General features: G+C 48.2%; 1 protein-coding gene across 1 annotated transcript in view; it reads left to right on the forward strand.

Annotated features, from left to right (window-relative positions):
- The first annotated feature begins 200 nt into the window (after positions 1 to 200).
- The window catches only part of CACNB4 (calcium voltage-gated channel auxiliary subunit beta 4), a 108,689-nt gene continuing 87,850 nt past the window's right edge, over positions 201 to 21,039 (forward strand). The window contains exons 1-2 of the mRNA XM_075711416.1: positions 201 to 209; positions 294 to 377. Of these exons, the coding sequence (XP_075567531.1) occupies positions 201 to 209; positions 294 to 377 (93 nt within the window). The remainder of the gene's footprint in view (positions 210 to 293; positions 378 to 21,039) is intronic.

Raw genomic sequence — 21,039 nt, forward strand, 5'->3', positions numbered from 1 at the left:
TCCCCCCCGCCCTTCGCCTCCGGGGCTTTTCCAGGCGGCCCCGGCCCGGCCCCGCTCCCGCCGCCGCCCCGGCCCGCCCGTGGGGCGGGGGCCACGCGTGCCCCGGCGCCGCCCCGCCCCTCCCCGCCGCGCACTCGCTCGGCGGCAGCCACAGCCCGCCCAGCCGCCGGGGCCGCGGGAGCCGGCGATCCTGGGCCGCCATGGCCGCGGTGGGTGCCGGCCGGGGGGCGGCGGGGGCGGGCGGGGCGGGCGGTGGGGACGAGCCCCTGATGTCTTGGCCTCCCCCGGGGCAGGTGGCGAGGGGCACGGCGACCCGCCGCAGCCGGCTGAAGCGCTCCGACGGCAGCACCACCTCCACCAGCTTCATCCTGCGGCAGGTGAGGGGCGGGCGGCGGGCGCGGGCGCTGCCCCGGCCTCCGTGCCGCCGGTCCGAGGCGTCTGTGTGGGGGGTGGCTGTGGGATTTTGGATTTTCCTTTTATTCTTCACAAAGCGCCGCGGTCCGTGGGGTTCGGTCGCGCCGGGCGATGCTCTGGCCCCAGCGCCGGGGGCGGCAGAAGTTGGGGGGCTCCGCTCCCAAAGCCGGGGGAGTTCGGGCGCGGGTCGGAGCTGGGCGTAAAGCTCCCGACCCCGGGAGCTGCAGGGTTTAGGAGAGGGGCCTAACGCACCCGACTGAAGTCATAATTTGTTCCGATAAACGCGTGTATCGCCGTTGCGTCCGGTTCCCCGAGCTGCGGTTTAGACGTCGGGCCGATTCTCTAGCCCTTCCCTGTGACAGCGAGGGGAAGAAATCCACTTTTCTTAACGAAAGGAAGCTGAGACTTCACCGATCTTCTGACTCGAGGATTTCTAGGGGGAAAAAAAAAAAAAAAAAAAAGGCTTGTAAAGGTGTCAGGAGCATCGCCCATCTGAGTTCGGGGCTGGGGGCTCGTCGGTGCTAATTACGCAGCAGCCGTCCTTCCCCTGGCACCGCGGGAGCGGCGTTACCCATCTGGGTGAGACCTGCTCACAGTTCGCCTTGCCTCTTCTACTGCCAGCGTTCTGCTCTCGCCTGCCAGCTCTCCCTCGCTAAAATAAAGGCTAACATCCCGAGTCTCACTGAAGCACCGCTCGCTCTCCTCAAAGGTGCTTCTGAGAGCAAATACTAAATTTGCTTGAAAAGTAGAGGGGGTAGAACAGTTCTTGGAGCTCAAACCTGCATCCCACCCCCCCCCCCCCCCCCCCCCAGATTCCTCAGTGACTTTAGCGGAAATTTAAGGCAGCGCAAAGGAAAGCCGAACAGGGCCCTTGACAAATTCGGGGACGCTTGGCACGCGTGGACGTGTGTTTTGCTCAGGACGTGGAAGTTGTGAAGCCGGTCTGTCGGAGAAAGAGATTTAAATAACCCAGGGAAGTTTGATGTTGCTTTGCGGTGTCTCCTCGCCACCGGAGCAGAGCCGCGGCGGTGTCGGGCTGGCAGCCCCCGTTTCCAGCACGCAGTAAGAGTCTGACGTTTTAATGTGAGCTCGGCCACGTAAGCGAGAGCTGAAGCAAGGCTCGGTGAACACAAAGGTAGTTTTAGCCCGCGTCGGTCTGTCGTGGCGGCTGAGGAGATGTTGCAGGCGGCTGTGGGCCCTTCCTGGAGACATCCTGGGGAATCTTTCAGCCTGTCAGAAGCGTTGCAAGAGGTGGATTTCATGCCATGCCCACGCGGAAACCGAGGGCTTGTGATTTTGGCAAGTGAAGGGTAACGGGCATCGTCCGGAGCGCTCGGTGTCTGAGGGAGCCAGGATGCGACGTGGGATTTTGAAAACCTCGCACGTGGAAGCGCTCGCACCGGCCGCCGGGGAAAGCCGCCGCGCGTGGGGGGGAGCCTGGCTCCTCAGCCGGGCGCGCTGGGCGTCAGGGCCGAGTCAGCCGGGCGGCAGCGCGCGCCCCAGTCGCGTGCACAGCGCGCGGGCGTGTTTTTGTGCTTTGCGCCTTTCCGTCCTGTGCCTCGTGCTGCGCGCTTCGACGCCTGGTTGTCTGTCGTCTTTTTTGGGGGAAGATGGGGAGACTCGCGTTTACTTCAGCTCCTCCCCGCCCCGAGGGATTGCTTTACGTTCCATGACACGTTCGAGGGGCGCTGCCCATTAATAATAGGAAAATGGGGTGGTGGGATGTTCTTCCTTCCGTCGCGGTTGCAGAGCCGAGGGGTCCCGCAGTGCATCCACGCCGGGGCTCTTTCTGCACCCAGCATCTCTCTGCGCTGCCCTGGCAGCGGACGATGCTGCGTGGGCTGAACCTACCACATCAATATCATTTCCTCTCCGTGCGATATATAGTAAAATGAATTGATCCGCACCGGAACCTGCTTATCCCACATGAGAAGGGAGCAGACAAATTGCGGTCACCTTGTAAGGTGACGTTTCAGACCAAGATTTAAAACAGCAAAAAGTCCCGAGTGATTGACTGCCTTGAGACCTTTCGAACAGGCAAGTGCAGTAGCTCTCTTCGTGATACCGGTGCGAAGATTTAATTTGAATCGCGTGAGCTGAGCAACCGAACCAACTCGGGGATCGCCTCCCCCTTGCTGGGGGGAGCGCGGCGGGCCTGAGCGGGAGATGTGCCGGGGCGACGTCTCGCTGCTCCTTCCCTGGACTTCACGTGACGTTCCTCGCCGGGGGGTGATTCGGCTCCTCAGGACGGTGTTTCCTTCGCACAAGGGTGTTTCTGCCGCTCCTTTGGTGCGAGAATGAGACCGTTTTCGTGACCTTTGCGGTTAGTGGTTTTTCTTTGAGAGGGGGATTTTGGCTCCGCAGATGTAGAGCAGTTCCCGCTGCCTGGCGTTGCTGTCCTCTCCTCCCGCTGCGAGGTTTTCCCTAATAACAGTCAGGCTTCTGAGCCATAAGTGGAAAAAAAAAAAAAAAAGCCCTAATAGCAGGGATTAACTTCAAGTAACATTGTGATGGTTGTGTGTGTAATTTTTAAGAAACTGAAATTCTGTCAGTAAGATGTGCCATAAGTGTCCAAAAGAGTTTAAAACTTTTCATGATCTGGTACGTGTTAAAAGTTGTGCGCCGGCTTCTTGCCCAAGTCCAAAATACCGATGGAAATTTTATCATGGGTTTCCTTTTGTGTCAGGAGAGGTGCAGGTCCCCCCGATTTGAACTCTAAAGAGTTGACTTGCATTGACTTTGACACTTGACATTGACTTGACTTGACTTTGCATTATGTTGCGTTTAAGTTTTGGTTTCAATCCATCGGTCAATCTAATTTAGTAAGGGAATAATGTTGGGACGAGCTTTTGAATTGGCAGATTTGTCAACACCGCACAGCGATAAGCAAAGACGGTCCGTCGTGCCGAGTGCCGTGCGCGTGTCAGCAAGGGCAGAGCGCGGGATGCTGGCAGTGCCCGAAATTGCCTCTTGCTGTGGGAAATGCTGCGCTGGAAGGCACAGGTCGAGTGATGTACAAGTGGGAACAAGTAGGTATGTGCTGAAAATGATGAGGCTGGTATAAAAAAAATTTAAAAAAACCCCAACGACCTACTCCAGTGAGTAAGATCACTAGTGTCCTGGAGCGACCCGGGGTGCGGGATGTTCCCAGGTTGGTGGATGGGCACCTCTGTCTCCAGCGGCATGGCCAAGGCTGCGAGTAAACCTGGCGCCGAAGCTGTTAAATGTGGTATTTGAGCAAGGAGCGGGTGTACAAAATTGTTCCTCTTTACGTGGCAGGTGCCGCTCAATTATATTTAAGAAGCCCCTTAAGGGACAGAAGTCAATTATAAGACAATAAGTAGGTCAGCTGAAAACATATGCTTATAATTTTGCAAAATGCTGTAATAATAATTCATTGTTGGGTTTTTTTTTCTGGAAAACTTTACTTTTCCACCACTTATTTTGACAGGGTGTGACTTGTGAATATATGGGTTTTTCTCTTTTTTGTTTCCCCTTCGACTTCTGGTAGCATCGGTTTTGTTGCTTGTGGTTTTTAATAGAATTTATTTCACTGAGAAAAGTTAAGTGACCTGTGAAGAACAGCAGCAGTCACACAAAGATCATGTGAGAGCATCACTTCTTGTCCAAGGCAAGCGCGGCGATGGCTGCTTTTTACTGCAGGTGGTCCCGGTGAGTTAGCGGGACCGCGGCTGCAGCTATAGTATGCGTGCCAGAAGTCATTAAAACCTTCTGTGCCTGTGACGGTCCAATTTTGGGAGGGAGAAGCCACACGGTAAATGGCTCCAGCTGCGTAACGGGACTGGAATCCGCAGGGGAAGGCCAGCGTCTGAGAGGGGCTTTTACGCCGGGAGGTGGGCTGGCGGGGGGCTGAGCCGGGCTCCCGTGGTGCTGGAGGTGGAGGTTCGGCCTCCTTCCTCCTCTACCTCGCTCCTCAACTCGGCCGGGCGTCTGCCCGCGGCGGTGCCCGTCTGCCTGCTCTGACCGGGAGCGCGTGAAATGTTGATGCATTTTGTTAACCGAACTGCAGCCCTTAGCGCCGGCACGATTGCACGTCTCCTTATTCTAGGTCTGCCTTCAGCGTGCCCTTCCTCATTTAAAGAAGGTTTTGTGCAATTAAGTTTCAGGAGGTGATGAAGAGGTGTCGAGTCAGAGTAGCTCTGCTTCTGAAGATGCAACGAAAGCTGAGGTTGGGTGGTGGACTGATGGTTTGGTCCCTAGCGGGGCCGTTACTTCTCTGCTCGTCTGCCTCGCTGTATAATTAATATATATATATATATATATATAACACGCTCAAAGTGAAATACAGAGTTATCTGCTCTTCGATATCAGCAGGGCCTTGTAACAAAATCTTGCAACACTCATAGTATCGGTGGAAATCCTTTCCAGCTCATGCCAGAGACTTGAAATAAAGCCACCGAGTGTACCTGTTCCGTCCAAGCACGTTGAGCTTTACATAAAATTGTATTTAGAGATGCAGTATATTTCTGGAAGGTTTTTGATGCTTATATTTAGAGCTTACATTTAGAGATAGTTGAAGTTAAAGTCAATTTCCTTTTAAGACGTAGTTACACCTAGTGTTGCATCTCTGGCAATGCTTGTGCTTTTAAATACCAGTTTTCCTATGTAATACTGAGAGGAAAAGAAAACCAGCATTTTCTGTTATTAGACCAGCTCTCAAGCTGTAACTTTAAAAAAGTTAATGACATTCTGACCAGAAAAAAGCAAAAATCTTTCAAGAGTTTTGTTGCTTAGTTTTCAGATGAGGTTTTTTGTGTGTGTGTGGAGATGCGGTGTCCTTCCCACAGGACCAAGCGGTGGACTCTAGCTGGACGTTGGCATCTGCATTCAGATACCTTCTTGTTTACTCGAGAAAAAAATAGTTGTAGGTCAGATTTGGGAAGCTTTAAGGGTGTCTGAGTTTCATTTATAAAGTCTGAAACCCTTTCCCTTGGCACAGGGGACGTACGGCCGGTTCCCACCTCAGGTGTGCCTTTGCAGATGCAAAGCAGACGAGGTTGCTGAGCGGCTCTGGCAGACGTTAGCTTAATTACGTACACCGACGTTTTCCAGAGCGATGCATGGCCTGAAGTACAGGACTGAGTTCTGTAGCTGATGTGTTTTGCTGACCGTCCTGTAAAGGACTGATGGGAATTAGGGGGAATCAACCTTTGGTCTTTGCTCGTCAGCGATGTACGTAGGCAGCTTCAGTGACCGTTTCTTCACAAACTTTTTAATGTGCATTTGATTTCTTCCTTCAATTCTGCATTTTTTCTCTGTTGAAATAATTTTCCTCAGAATGAAATGAGACCTCAGTTGATGCTCTTGAGATTTTGGTCTTCCGTTAACACAAGTTTTCTGGTACGCAGGAGGTGGATGATGCCGAGCGGCGTTGTCCATTCCAGCCTAGGTATGCAATGAACCAGGCATTTCTCAAAATCAAATGCTGATTAGATTGGTAAAATATATATCTGCAAAGGAGCAGATTAGAATTTCAGTAATTTACCAAGATGAGCTCAATTCTACGATGAGTCATTAATTTCTAAAATATAACTTACTGTCACAGAATATGATTATTCCTTAGACACAGGACTGGATCGTTATTTTTCTCCATAAAGCGTTTAGAAACTGTTAAAGCGTTTGACAGGTGAATAAAAGATTCAGCCCTTTCTCCAAAGAACATAAGCCTTGTCTGCATGGCAGGGTGACATTGTTTTAACTCGCCTTTCTTCTTAAATCGATGTCGTTAACTAATGCAACAGTTGAGTCTTTCAAGTTAAACTGTGCTTAAGACCAGTTTACTTCCATTTAACCTAAATATGGAGATTTACAATAGGGCAAAGTAAGGCGTGCTTGAACTGAAATAACTGTCCGCGGAGCATCTAGCTCTAGTACCCCAACAGCCATTTGACTTTGAGGCCGGTTTGCAGTTTTCTCTTGTGTCCAGCACCATGGAGTAAATTTACAAAAGGTCCTGTGAGCGTCGGGAGAAATCGGTGTTTTCCACCGATGTCATTGTGGCCCGAATTTCATTTCCAAATCACAGAGGTGGTTTGTGAGGACAGCCTGCTCCTGGAGGACAGCGATGAGGCCATCCCTTGTGTCGGCGTCGGCTGTGCGCTACGTAGGGGCTGCACCCGGGTCGCTGCAGGAGCCCATGGATAGTCCCGAGTGGTGCAGCGTGGCACTGGGACAATCTGAGCCACCACAGCTGGATTTGCTTGCCGTGGGTTGGAGAGCTTGCATGGAGTTGTCTCCTGCCAGCTGGAGAGAGACCGTCGGAGTGATGAGCACAGCCGGGTTTGGAAGACGTGGTCTGTTGCGACCCTTGCTGCGGCTCGTAATGACAACTGCGATTAGGAGAAGTACTGCAACGATGAAGGCTGTCAAACAGAACCACGCTTTGCTGCTGCTGCGCGTTTCAGTGATGGACGGTGCTACATCTGAGCAGCTTCTAACCACCGGGCTCGCCGGTGCTGATGACTGTTAGATGACATCTCTCCTCTCCGTAACTTCCTATGGGATGCTGCCTGTGCGGATTAAGTCAGAGTCACGGGCTGCGCAGCTGAGAGCTTTTCTGGAGTAGTCTTCTGATACGGCTTGAGAGGCTGATGGACTTGGAGCATGTCCCCCGTTCTCGGCTTCCCTGTTGGTAACAGCTGGTGGCGTGTGGCTGTCGGATGTACACGTGCATGTCCGCCTTCCCGAAAACTGCCTTGTCCTATCTGACGGTGTTGCTTTGATCCCAGGCACCCCAAAATCCTGCCTCGGTTGGGTTTCTCCTTGCACGGTTGGGAGGAGGAGGTGGGTGGGGAACAAGCTTCACAAGGTTGAAATAACAGTAGAAGGAAACTTAAATGGACTTTTTTATTAGAAGACAAAGAGTAGGAATGTTGGCTTCTCTCCTTAATTCTGCCATCACTTCATCTGACCATAAAGAAGCCAGCAGACTTCTGCGAGTTTCGTTTCTTCATCTGGAAAGCGAGTGTAGCGTGTATCTCTGTGTCACCAGGAAGCTTAACTGAATGTTTCTTAACGTACTAATTGAATCTCAGATTATGTTCCCACTTACTTAATGTTCCGTTAGAAAAGGAAAAAGATTTTTTTTGTGTGTGTGTGTGAGTCTGTTTGCAAGCAAATAATGATCATGATTGCGTTCTTTAAAAAAAAAAAAAAATCCCCCAGTTGTGTTTTTGTTTTTGTTTGGAGCCATCTGTCAACCTTTTAGGCAGGTTCACTGGATTATGTTCACAATAAGCTGTTGTCCTCACCACTCCGAGAGCGTGGCCGGTGCAGCACGTGGAAGCGGAAGATGATTCATCTCCTCAGCGTGCCAGTGCTTGTAGCGCTGCAGTCTCTGCGAGCGGCTCCTGGTGCACAATCACAGCTAATAAGATTGTCAGAAACCTGGCAGGTGACAGCTAACTAAATTAACAGGATCCCTTATGTGGATTTGATGGAGTCATTGGCGCGGATTCATGAAAGTCTGAGCCTTTGAAGTTCTCACTTTAAAAATTTTATGTCCTGTTCTTCAGCAGATGTGCTGACCGGCTTATTGTCTCCATGGTAACAAGGTTTCGTTTTTAAAATAGCCTAAAGTCACAAAAGAGAAGTCAGATATTAATAGCATAAGCAGCGTAGGTACGAATAAAAAAATAGGATTTGGCTATTCCTCATCCAAAATTTCTTGTATCTGGGAGTTGTCTGTCTCTTTGTACATACTGTGGGTGTTTGTTTAAATGTATTTTTCTGGTGTGACCTATAAAATTAATTCTCTTTATTCCTGCAGTGTTGTTACAAGGAAATATTTACATGGCACTTAGAATACTAGCACAATACCAAATGCATAATATTTAACAGGTAACCATTAAACAAATATCTTTACAAACACGCACGGCGTACAACGGTGTAAATGCAAGGTGCTCCTCCTGTCCCCCTTCCTGTGACGGGGAGGCTGGAGGCAGGAGTGCTACGTAACTTGATAAAACCTGTGTTAAACCCGGGGCTCCAGCGCCTTGGGCAGCTCCGTTCCCGCCTCCCATCGTCCGCCACCTTCCACCAGTCTCACCGGTCTTTTTTTACCCCCGATATTTTTGCTGTACAGTCACAGAATGTGCAAAACTCCAGTTGTGCGATTATAGTGTAACACCACACGCTAGAGCCATTTTAGCAGATTTCGGGAGCTCGAGCCACGCACAGGCTCTGCCTGCGTTCGCTGTCATGCAGTTTCTATGGACACCAATGGTTTGTGTCAAATGCAATCTTGATGCGATTGTCTGTGCTGAATATAGAGGAAGCAGAGATGATTACATGGGACTCCAAACCTGTATTTGCTAAAATACGTTCTGTTGCTTTGAAAAGAATATGGTAGAGACAGAAATAGCTTTTTCCTAAAATCCCTAGGTCTTGGGTGACCTGCAGAGTTGGAAAAATAGCTTCTTAACTCCTTTCTGTTGGTTTCAGGGTTATATGGGAAAGCCTGACGTGTATAATCTCCACAATTCTGCTTTAAACAATAATAGAGCTCTAGGAAAATAAAATCTAGATGGGAACTTCTTTGGCCACTTGCGATGTTAAAAAGATCTCCTGTTAAAGACAGTTTCTGGCTAACCGTCAAATGTAATAAAAACAATCAGAAGGCGACGCTGATAATCTGATAATTGAGAAGGGGTGTCAGAAATGTGTTTGGAGAGTCTGCGTAACAACGTGTCTCTTGTCTGTTGTATGAGTTTTTGGCTGCTTGTAATGAGGTCTCCAGGTGTCCCCGGTGTTTTGGGGCAAGGTGGGACGGGTGATAGATAGGGGTCATGGGCTTTCCCCTATCCCTCTAGTCAAAACTGGAAGCTTTCTTAAAACACGGGGAGGAGGGACGGAGATCCCTTCCTGCCCCAGTTCTCTGTCCCTGCAAGTCACCTGTGGTGTGTACAAAGAAAGAGTAGTTTTGCCGCTGACGGACTTGGCGACCTTTCACAAATCGCGTGGCTTGTAGAAGGGTGCCGTTCCTGTAGGGCTGCCGGGAGTTTCGGTGTCGGCATTCCCAGGGGTAACTCCTTGTGTGAGAGCGGTCCCACACCAATCTCTGTGGTTTCTGCTTTTTGCAAAGCGACTCGCACGTGGGTTTTGTGAGATCTGGGCCGTAGCGTGTTAAATGCTTTAAGGTACGAGGGTAGAAATACATCTTAGTAGGTACACTCCAGCCACATTCCCTCTTAATAATAAACCCTCTTTGGACGCTGTTCCCTTGACACTTTTTTACAATGAGGATCAAGGTTTTTGGGAAAACCTTTTTTTGTCCTAAACAAGAGATTTAATGTTCTTAAGTAAGAGTCACTTTTGAATTCTGGATCCCGACGGCTTTGTGTTGCTTGGGTCTGGGTTATGACATCTTTTCTTGCACAGAATGAGCAATATTCTAGCTGTAATCTTCATTTGGTTTTACTTGGATTCTGTTTCTGCTATCATTTTGTATTTTTATGACGGTCATTCTCTGCACTGAGGGTTTCAGTGCTTAACTAGCGACTTTTTCCCAGCTTATATAATAGATCATTTTTCCATTTATACGTACGGACAGCAGGAACTGTCCCTTATGTCTCGATATTTCTTTAGGTTAATACACTTAATGCATTTTTATATCCCTTGCAAAATTTGATATCCTGATTCAGATAATGCAGTAAAATACTGCAGGTCAGGATTTTGAAAATGCCTTTTGAAGCGCTTGTTTCTTTGAAAGTCAAGATCATCCTTTTATTGGGATAATCTGGTGTCACTACCCAGTGATACTCCATGAATTTTGCGCACTTCACCTGTAGAAAGATTTCCAGTGGCTTATTCTCTGGGAGGAAGAAGAGGCAGCGCGGGGAGGCAGCGAGCTGCACGTGGGCAGCTCTGTAATCCAGTTCCCATCGGATCTGGGAGAAACGTGTCCTGCTGAAGCGCTCCTCCTGCGGTGGTTATTTTGTGCGGGGAATTATCTTTCAGCTGAAGTTGTAGGGTTCTGCTTTTTCTGGCAAAATAGCGAATTCTCACTGTGTAATGCTTACAACAGTTAGTTCTTTATTATTATAAGCATTTCATGAAGAAAATGCATCTTTGGGGTTTTTTTGCGTGGCCTTAAGCTTACATCCTACCGGGTGTTTTGGGACATTCCCAGTATTGCTGACTGTGCTTCATGTGGCCCTTTGGTTTTGTTTCTTGCGCTTTCCGTGAAGAGCTGCTCTCGTACCACTCGTTGGGTGGGAATACACCGGGTCCTGTGAGCTAAAACCCTAAACCCAAGCTTATACCTGAATTACCGTTGGCAGGAGAGGCTTGTAAGGCACTTATCTGTGTGCTGAGAGAGGAGGTGGCACTTCTGGCGTGGTTTTGGGAAGCCGAGCTGTTTCACGGTGCACTCTGCAGTGGTGGGACACAGCGGGCAGGAGTCACTTGCCTCAGCTCTGGTGCCTGGTCCCACATTGGACATCCCAGGCTCTCCCCGCTGAGAGCATCCAAGGACAGCATGCTGTGGCAGGTAGGAGGTAGGGTCTGGGCACCTGTGGAAGACCATCACCCTGCTGCAGCCCCACGGGATTTGCTGGGTGATCTGAAACAACCTTAGACACCTGAGTTTAAGCAGGAGAATCCCACCCACCATGTTACGGAGGAAAACCTACGTCAAGCTCCTCACTTGTGACTTCAGTAAGCCTTGATAACTACAGGGTTCCATGTCTCTTTCTGAAGAGAAAGGTAGATTATGATTTTCCAACCAAATTATATCTTCGATTTGGATTTTGCTTGCCCAAATTCTTGTGGTGAGATGTATTCTTCACTTCCTACCTTATAGGTTCAGTGGTACCTTGTCCTGTACAAGACCTTCCTGGTGACAACACGCACGTCATACGTAAATGTTCTACTCCAACTTTTGTAAAGTGTTTTTGGAGCCTTTTATGACAAAGGTACTATGTACCTTGAAGTTCATGAGTGGAAGTTTTGTATTAGGAATTAGTTGAAATCAAATTCTGCTGAAATTGGGCTGCAAGTTCTGCTAAAGCATCTATGGGTGTTATGGCCATTTTTGTGATCGTGCTTTGAAGTGAAGGATGTATCTATAAATAATGCAGAAGCACAGTCGTTATACTTAGAAATGGAGATCCCTTTCCCCTGCCTCCCCCAGCTAATACAACAGCTCAGACACTCCTGAGCCCCTCCAGCGGCAGATTTTCCGTGGCCAGCCAACAGCACAGCCCTGGTCACAGACGCTGAACCACAAAATGGATGGTTTCTTCTTAAATACAGAAGATGTGGAGGACTGAAAGGAAACCTAGTCCAAACTCAGTTCTTACTGTAGACTGGTTGGCCTGGCCTGCTGTGCCTGGAGGGGTGTTCGTTCCTTGGGTGATCTCTTCTTAGCAGTTGAAACTGATTTTCCCATTAGGAGACATTTCATAAGCTGGTGTGGGTTTTTTTTTTCCTCTCTTTTATTCATCTTAGAGTGATAAAAATGACCTCGGCACTAAGCATTTCCTAGGGCTTAATGACCAGTTGGGGTTAATGTCCCGAGATATATTAAATGCCCAGCCAGTCATTAATCTTCAAAGTGCCTGGTAGCAATTATGGCTTTAATATTCTTCTCCTGTTTTGGCTTTGATCATCTGGGGCCATTAGGAGCATCTTCGCCTCCCTCTCCCCACTCCCCACATTGGGATCATGGGGAGAAAACATCCATCCCGCGGGGCGATAACGCAAGCGGCTCCGACACGCTGGCTGTGGATGTACGAGATGCGTGACCTGGGGGAGTTAAGATGGGAGAGCTGGTGGTGGCAGTGCTGGTGGCAGCAGTAATGAAGCTTATCTTCACGTTTCTGCAGACTGTGATAAGAGGAGAGGGAATCCAGGACTGCCGAATGTAACCTACTTCCTTGGAGAAAAAGGTCAGGTCGGAGACACAGAGAAATGAAGAATGAGATGGGGTTAAAAAGGCATCGGGAAGGGGAAAGAGGAGGAGATGGGAGAGCCAGGACCGCAGTTGGAGCATGGGTTGAGTGGTGGGTGGGAAGGATATTTGTGAAATGAAGGGCGGATTGAGCAAGTTTGGAAGTGAGATTCTGGAGGTACGGGTGAATGGGCATCGCCATGTGCCAGAAGAGACCTTTGCACCATGCTTTCCTTCCTGCCACATTCACCCTTTTTTAACTAACATCCCTCTTCTGCCGTTGTTCCGCCTCCCTTCGCTGAGCTGCCGGCCTTCCATGGCTTGCCCTTGTAGTGCTCCTGCACTGCCTCCTGCAGCTCGTGGCCCTGTTTCTCCTCTGTCCTCTTCCAACTCTGCTGTTGGCATTCTTGTCCTCTTCCGAACGCTCGCTCTGGTCACCGGCCTTGGCTTGTCTGTCTCCTTTCTCACCCCATGTGCCCCTCATTCTTCTGCGCTGAATTTCAGCAGCTGCCTTCGTTACCCAGTTTTGTACAAGACAAAAAGAGTAGGAAGAGGGGAAATCACAAATTTTTACTGAAGTAACTATTTAAATTTGACTAAGGACAGTATGTGGGATTTTTTTGTTTGCTTTTTTCCTGGGAATGTTGTTATTCTCTTTATCTCACGTTCCGTATGTCACATCTTGTATTCCTCTCTTAAAACTGACAGTGGACTCAGCGTGTTGTGACACTCGCTCCCCGGCTAATGAGAGCTGCCCAGTATACAGGATGGCAGCTGTCAAATTAGCCAAGTGAAGAGATAAAGAGGTTAAAAAAAAAAAAAAAGACACCCTCCCACCCCTCAACCCCAACAAAAAACAGGGGCAGAGAGAAAGGTGAGAGGAAGTAGAAAAGGGGGGAAAAGGAGAGACTAAGAAGAAGAGGCACAATATGTCTCTAGCCGGTTGGCAGAACAAAGACTATATGAACTAAAAAAGTTACTAGCGGCTTGCCAGAATGGGTGGCTCTTGTATAACTGTCGTCTTCTATGCCTTTATTCTCCCCTGTTCATAGGTATTCTGGAAAAAAGGTTTTCTCTTTTCCTTTAAGGGGCAGTTAGACGCATCCTAGCCACGCTAGCTGGTACTGTAATAGGCTCCTCTGTTTTCTTCCCTGTTTTTCTTTCTCTTTTCTTTTTTTCTTTGATCCCTTGTCTTTTTCTTTCTCCCTGTACAGTTAGGGAGAGGATTGGTAGAAATACTGGCAACAAGGAGAGAGCAGGAAGGCCTCTCTGCCATGTGATGGCCTTCTTAAGGGCACTCTTGATGTCAAACCTCTGCTATTCTCTTTTTTCAAGGTATTTTTCCAGGCCTGGGATGTAGTTTGTAAGGCTTCTGCAAGGCACTCTGATTTTTCCCAGCAGGCTTGACATCACCACATATGGTCCTGTTTTCTCAGAGGCGATGACAAGGTTACTCCGTGACCAAACCTTCGGAAAGCCGAGCAAAGTTTACTTGGCCCAAAAGCCTTACCAAAACCAGCCCCCTCCAATCAATACGTGCCTATATTGCATGCCTGCCTTCTCGGGCACTCATCCATATTCCCCATGAGGGTCTCTTGGGATGACTCCAGTGCCTCACACGCTCCTTTGGGGTCTGTCCCCACGGTTCCATGTTGGCTCACTGTGCCGGGTGTTGGTTTGAGCAGAAGTCTCCTTTCTTCTCAGATCATAGAATCATAGAACCATGGAATGGTTTGGGTGGGCAGGGCCCTTCAGAGCCCACCCAGCCCAGCCCCTGCAGTGCCAGGGACAGCTTTAACCAGCCCAGGGTGCTCAGAGCCCCGTCCAGCCTGGCCTGGGATGGTGCCAGGGATGGGGCCTCCACCGCCTCTCTGGGCAACCTGGGCCAGTGATGGTCATTTTGTTTTGCTTCAGGCTCTTTGCCTTGTCACATGTCTCTTGTTCGAGGTAAAATTAACATGAGTAGTTTTCTCTGGGAGTGAGACCACAAAGGGTTAGGTGCTGCTGCTATTCCAGCATTGAGGATTTACTTGAGTTATTTCATATGGACTTCACCTCTTGAAGGGAGGTCACCACTCAGCCAAGAATAAGATCCTTATTTACCACAGAAAGATTCGTTATGAAACAAAATGAAGATGGAGTAGGTCTTAAAAAGTTACTGCAATAATCCTAGAATCCTGGCCTGTTCCAGCCATGTACTGTCCTGGCGCAGAACTGGCCCGGCATGGAGGATCCAAGGGTGAGCTGCATGACTTTCAGTAGGCTGCATGGCAGAATGGTAGGATGCAGAAGGAAATGAAAGACAGAAAGACAGCTGTTGCTCTTTGTATTACGCTTTTTGCCATTCTCTTTTTTTTCTTTGGTTTTTTTTCAAGTGAAAGCATGAGTTACCAATCTTAATGTTGAGCCCCCAAATGCCAACCTCAAGGAGAGAAGACTGATTAGGAAAGGGTGCTTTATTCTTAGCCATATTCAGTAGTCAGGAGGTAGACAGCAAATGCTGTCAAACAGATGATTTTCAGAGCCCTGAAGTACATTAAAAAAAAAAAAAATTAAAAAAATGATGTAAGCATTGCCGAGCAGAGCACACCCATCTGTTTGACTGAATACCCAGGCCCTCCTTATGATTTTTATAATTAACTTGCTTCTCATGGTAAATGCTGAAATAAGTATTACGTTGGCTGATTTTGTCTTCTGAAGAATGGTATGAAGAGTAGCGTACACACGGTGTGCCCCTGCTGTGCAGCGCGCCTCCTTCATCCTCATCTGTTTCTCTTTCCGTTCCTTTCCAATGCACTGTCCTCTTGCCAGATGTGGTGGCACAAATGTATCACTGATGTCGCCGGCGTATGTCTTGGTGCAAGCTTCGTATTTCCTGTCTATTGCCCAGCTTCTCGTTGAACAACTGGAACACGGTTGCTTGTCTCTTCTCCCCATCTTTGCTTAGAGGGAAGGCTGGAGGACTCAACAGAGGCCGTGCTGCTCGTATTGCAAGGCAGCGGCTGTGCGTTTTGCACTCCCTTCAGTCAGCTGGGTAATTGCTCATAACGGAGCTTTTATTCTGTGTATCAGATTCATGTGGGCTTTATTCTTGTTGGAAGCAAAGGTGTTTTACTTGTTCATTTAATGCACTAAAGGATTTTTTCTGCTTTAGACCATTAACAAGTAATTGAGCTGCTTACATCCCTCCATGACAAACGTCCTGATTAATTTTAAACTTCTGCATGATCTTGTGCTTTGGGTCCTCTCTGAGATTAGTGCTGGTGATTTAGAAAGACTTCTCTATTCTGTTGGTAACTGCGGTCATTGAAAATGAACTAACTGAAAGGTCGTCACACAGCCAACCCCTCGCAGAAAAGGGCACCTTTCCAGTTCTCTGGACCACGCGCGTGTGTCAGACTTGCAGTGCTTTCATCTGTAAATACTTCACCTTCCTTGTTGCAGATGGCTCTGTTTTCTCTGATCGTTAAATGAGAGGTTACCACTTACATGCAGGAAAAACAGAAGTGTGATGAATTACAAGCCAGTGTAATTTATGCAGAAGCAGTGTGGGGGAAACTGCAGCCCACTCCTGTTCCACATAAATTATGCATGTACCTCCTTGAAAATAGCTACAGAGGGTGTTCAGGTTTTTTTGGCTAATGAATCATGCCCTAAATTTCTACAGTACATACATTGACTCAAATGTCTCCCTTTTGCCCCACCTTTATTTTTAGATCATCTGTAAACTTTTGCTGAACGTGCAGTTCCGGATGTTTCTTTATTTTCCTTACAACAGACCTGTTCTTTGAAGACCCTGTTTTGAAAAGGGGCTCCTAAATTTACTACTTCTCCCAGAGCCCTCCCACGTGAGAGTTACATCTTATGCTTTGGAGATCTCTGAAGAGATCCCTTGGCTGTTGTAGTAAGGATATACGTGAATAACTGTGGGCTTATGAAGATGCAGCCTGCTCTTGTGTGCAGTCATCTCCCTGCAAACCATGGCTGTAGGCTTCTTTGGAGCTGTAGCCTTCTCTCGTGGGTCATGGGCGACACGAAACCTTTGAACCTGAGCGCTGAAATGAGGAAGTTGCAAAGAATCCACGAAGAAAGCAAAGTATGATGCTGTCCACCATATAATAGTTGCTTGGCATAACATAAAAAAAAATATTTGGCCGTAAGCTAGTGAAGCTTGGGGATGGTTAGAGGAACGCTGCACATAGCCCTAGCCACTTAGCCACCAGTGATAACTGGGGAGCAGCAGGGCCATGGTCTGGTCTTCTCCTCCACCTCGGGAGCAGTTGCAAAGCCGGAGCTCCCTCCACAAGACAGAAGTAGTAAGAGCACCAACCAGCAGCAAGAAGCAATTTTGGAAGAGCTTGGAGAAGAATAGTGCTTTGAGGGGGGTTTGGAAGGTAAAGAACGGTTGTTTGGAACATGAGAAGATGGAACAGCTTTGGACCTAAAATCAGCTTTCTACAAGGATACAGAATGTTACGGAAAGAACGAGTCAAAGAAAGAGAAGTGTGATTTTCGTTGTAATAAAGGTGTGGGTGGACCAGCGTAGGCAAGCCTGGGAGAGGGGGTGGCACGAGGCTCCGGCTGGAGCGCAGGAGCAGGGATGTGAGGGAGCAAAGGCTTTAGTGGTGAGGAAGGCGGGGCAGTCACGGGAGACCATTTTGATTTTGTCACGGATGCGGAAAAAGGAATTTCGAGATGCCAAAGAGAGATACTCGGTATATTTTATTGTCGTATGTTAGGAGCCTGCCTAGGCTATATATAGTTGATCTCATGTGTGCTTTCTTGAGGATTTTTCTCTGTTTTTTCCCGTTTTATGTTAGTTTTTAAGTACAATTATTTATCTTCCTTTGATGCGTCTAAGCAAACAGTGATTGCATATTTGGGTCCAAATCTCTCTTGCCTCTGTCCTGCTCCAGCTGAAATCAATGAGTGTCTTCCATGTGCAAAGCGAGCAGGATTGCATGAGCTAACAACACAAGCAGATTTTTTTTTCCCCCCTGTCTGCCATTGTTGGTAAAATTGAAGTTTGCTGCCCCTGCACATCTATGTTTTGATAAACGAATGTGGGAATGGCACCAAAACCAATTTGGTTCCCAACAGAAAAATGAAATATGATTGGCCTGGGGGAATGATGTACGACATCAGTTGGCTGTTCGTATTTCAAAAGTGATGTGGTTAGAAAAAGTAGTTTTCATGTGGTCTGCTCTTCTAGGTAGCACTAGGCTGATGAACCCTTCTGTTGATGATCTGTGTGGTAAAAACAGCGCTAGGTCTTGCAACTTGACTTCTAAGGGCTCCGTGTGGATGGGTAATACACCATTTTACTCGGCGGTGAGAATAATTGTCTTTGGCAGTTGTTGAGCGCTGTCTTTCAGGCAGGGAACTCCTTGCCACAGGGTGCTGCAGATGCAAAAAAGCCTCAAAATAAATCAAATCAAAAAGGGAGTGGACAAACCAGCAGGAGAGAAATCTTTTCACAGGCTGTCAAGTACTTGGCTAGAATTCCCGGCTCTGGGATGGAGCCAAATCCCGGGCGCTCTGAGCACACGGCGGCGTGCTTGGCCTCTTCCTACGCTCTCCCTGGAAGGGCGCTGGTGGTCACCAGTACAGGCAGGGGACTGGGACAGGCAGATCTTTGTTCTGGCCTAAGGCAGCTTTTCTTCCCTGTGTAAGAAAGACATTTCTTGATAAACTAATTAAACCGTATTTCATACCTCTCTTCTCAGGGCACATATGCAGAGCTTTTATGATTTCTGTAGTTCATTTCTGGACTCCTTCTAATTTTTAGCATCCTTCTCCCAGTGTGGATGACGGAAGATGGCATGCCCAGGAGTGACCTCAGCCATGCCCTAAGCAAGGTCATGCCGTGTCTCCCCTGTGGCTACTTGATGCTCTGTTTTTGCTTGGGGTTTGGGTTTTTTTTGTTCTTTTGGTTGTGTGCAGGCCCCCGGGGGCTGCGTTCCCCAGTGTTGTGGAGCTGCTTATTCAGCCTTGTCCTCCCCAAATCCCCCCAATCAGTGTCGCTGTGTTTTAGAGTTTGTCTCCAGTCTTACATAGGCAAATATTACGTCTTGAAGGCACACAGACCTTTTGCCTGCTTATACAAAAACAGATACTTGGAAGCTGCATTCCCTCTGTGCTTGATACTCATGTTAAGCAATTTTACAGCAGTTTACACGTAATGGAACGTTATAATATTTTTGTCACAACCTGTGTTTAGTACAAAGAGAAGGCGTATGGCCGTCATTAATGAAGAGGGTGCTACAAAAGGGAAGTTAAGGGAAGGTCTGTTCTGACCGGAGGCGTGCGTGCTCAGTGAAAGCAAGGCAAAGGCTTGGAGCGTGCGGAGGAGAGGGCTCCGTGGGTTGGGAAGAGGTGAACGTGCTCCGGGCTCGCACTGTCCCATGGCTGCAGCATCTCTCCTTATAGGTGTTTCAGTAACTTTTAACAGCGACGTTACTGAGATCTGTGGATTAACCATTTTCTCATCTCTTTAATGTTAGACTCTTGATTTTTGGACAGAGCAGCCCTTTTACCAGAATGTCAGGCAGATCTCAATCAAATACCAGTATATCTGAAAGAAAATGTTATCAACCTGTTTTTACAAGTTGTTTGATGAAAACCATTCACAGTCTGTTTTACTTTCAGTGAAATCATGACGATTTACATTATTGTGCTAATTCTCTTCAATTCTTCAGTGATAGTGTTGCACGTCAGGATTCCCTTTGTATGTTTTGGAAATTATCCCTGTTTATGTATTTACACAATGCTACTTTTCTCCTAGTCCTTAGAAAGCTCTTCAGTATTTAAAGACTTATTTTAAAAGAAAAAAAAACCCAAACCAGTCAACCTTTAACAATTCAGGGAGCCCTTTAGCCAATTTTACTAATATCTGGGTGAAAATCGTCTTTTCCAACTACCTGAAAAGTAATAGGTGTTGTTTCACTCTGTTCCTAGATATTCACAGAGGAAAGAAAAGACGTATTACTGTGCGGTGTGAATACATCATATCACTTATCTCCAGATACAAGACAGTAGTTTTTATTAAATAGTCATATCGTTTCTGCCTTAGGACTCCGTTGCACCGCAACATCACCATTACCGCTTTTACTATTATTAAAGCTACACGGTAAGTTGTTTTTACAATGTGTTTAAATATCTGTTCTCAATATACATTGAAATTGCTCTTAAACCTAGGTTGGCCAACTAGCACCGTTGCCCTTCCTTACAGCCTGCCGTTCTCTGCGGGTTGCCTCTGCTTCTGGCCATTGGTTTCACGATTTCTCATCTGCTTTGCTTCCAGTTGCCGCTCCCACTCCCCGTCCTCCCTGGGCTGGGCTGGGTCTCCAGCCTAAGATGCTGCTCGGGCAGCTTCAGGCTTGAGCGTTCCCCGCTCCTCGCTGTTCACGTGGTTTTGTTCGTGTCTTATTCTCGCTTGATCCCAGGTTTGGAGGGAAGGTTGCTGCGGCGCAGCAAGACTCTGCTCCTGGCTGGGGCCGTGCTGGGTTCGCGCAGCACAGGCAAGGAGAGCACGGCCACTCGCGGGATGCCAGCCATCACCGTTTCACTTCCACATCCAGCGTAGTCTTTGTCATATACTTAAATACTGAAGTTCAGGCCCTGGAAGTACGCTAATCTAACTGCTAACGAGCATTCAGAATGCATGGTATTAACTCACAGCATTAATTCTGTGGGGTTTTTGGCGTTCAGCTAAATATGGCTTTTAGAGGTGGATAAAAATTACTGTACGCAACAGTTTCAAGCCATATTCTTTTTTCCTCATTCAATTCTATTATTAGAACACTTACTTGCTACAATATAGTTTAATGCAATTGCAAAACAAAATGCACTGTACAGGTGGTTACTGACTCTCCGGTATCCACGTTTGGGACTATGCCCGTTAATTAGTTCTGCTGTGTTCACCTACACGTTACTGTTTTGTAGGAGGAAAAATGTTATCTTTTGTACCTAAAAAGCAACTTCTTAGGGTTGGACAAACTTGCGTTATTCCTATGGAAACAAAATGCTGTGCAAAGAAAGGAAGAAAAAAAAAATTTCCAAACATCATTGGAAATTTGTGACCATCTGGAGGGCGAAGCTGTGTAGCGAGATGGCCGTGCGTTCACACGACAACGGGAGCAAGGCACAGATGCTGCCGCGCCTTGAACAGCGGCTCCCGGGGGGTTTGGCTGCTCCCTCCGGGGTCTGCCTCCCCAACTTGCCACGGTGCTTCTGCGCCATGGGGAGCATTGGGGACTGCCGACGTCCTGGGGGCTGGCCCGCCGCCGGAGTTGGGAGCGCTGACGGCAACGGCTGCTTCGTCCGGCTCTGATTCTGCATCTTCCGGGGCCAAATGTTGCTGGCTTCGCCTTGGCACGCTTGTCTCGGCACTGGATTTGCCACTGGGGTTTCTTTATAGCTGCAGTGTAATTAGTGGTGTTATTTGACCCCAAATCCAGTGGCATCCAGCTGGGCTTGGAAGATCGCAAGTCCAGCTTCCCTTTACGAGTCTTTGACATTTCTAATAGACCACATGACCCCTTACGCTCTTGGATATCGTATTCTATAAGGTGTCTACTGCATAGTTCTTAATCGACCAACCTTCCCACGCGGTGGGTATGTGCTCAGGCCGCAGCGCCCAGCGCTGCGTGCTCCGTTACAAGGCGTGCAACTTACTGGATGGCCGTGCCGCAGTCCTTGCCGCTCTGCCCATC

The sequence above is a fragment of the Pelecanus crispus genome, chromosome 5, assembly GCF_030463565.1.
Source record: "Pelecanus crispus isolate bPelCri1 chromosome 5, bPelCri1.pri, whole genome shotgun sequence".
NCBI classification, from domain to species: Eukaryota; Metazoa; Chordata; class Aves; order Pelecaniformes; family Pelecanidae; genus Pelecanus; species Pelecanus crispus.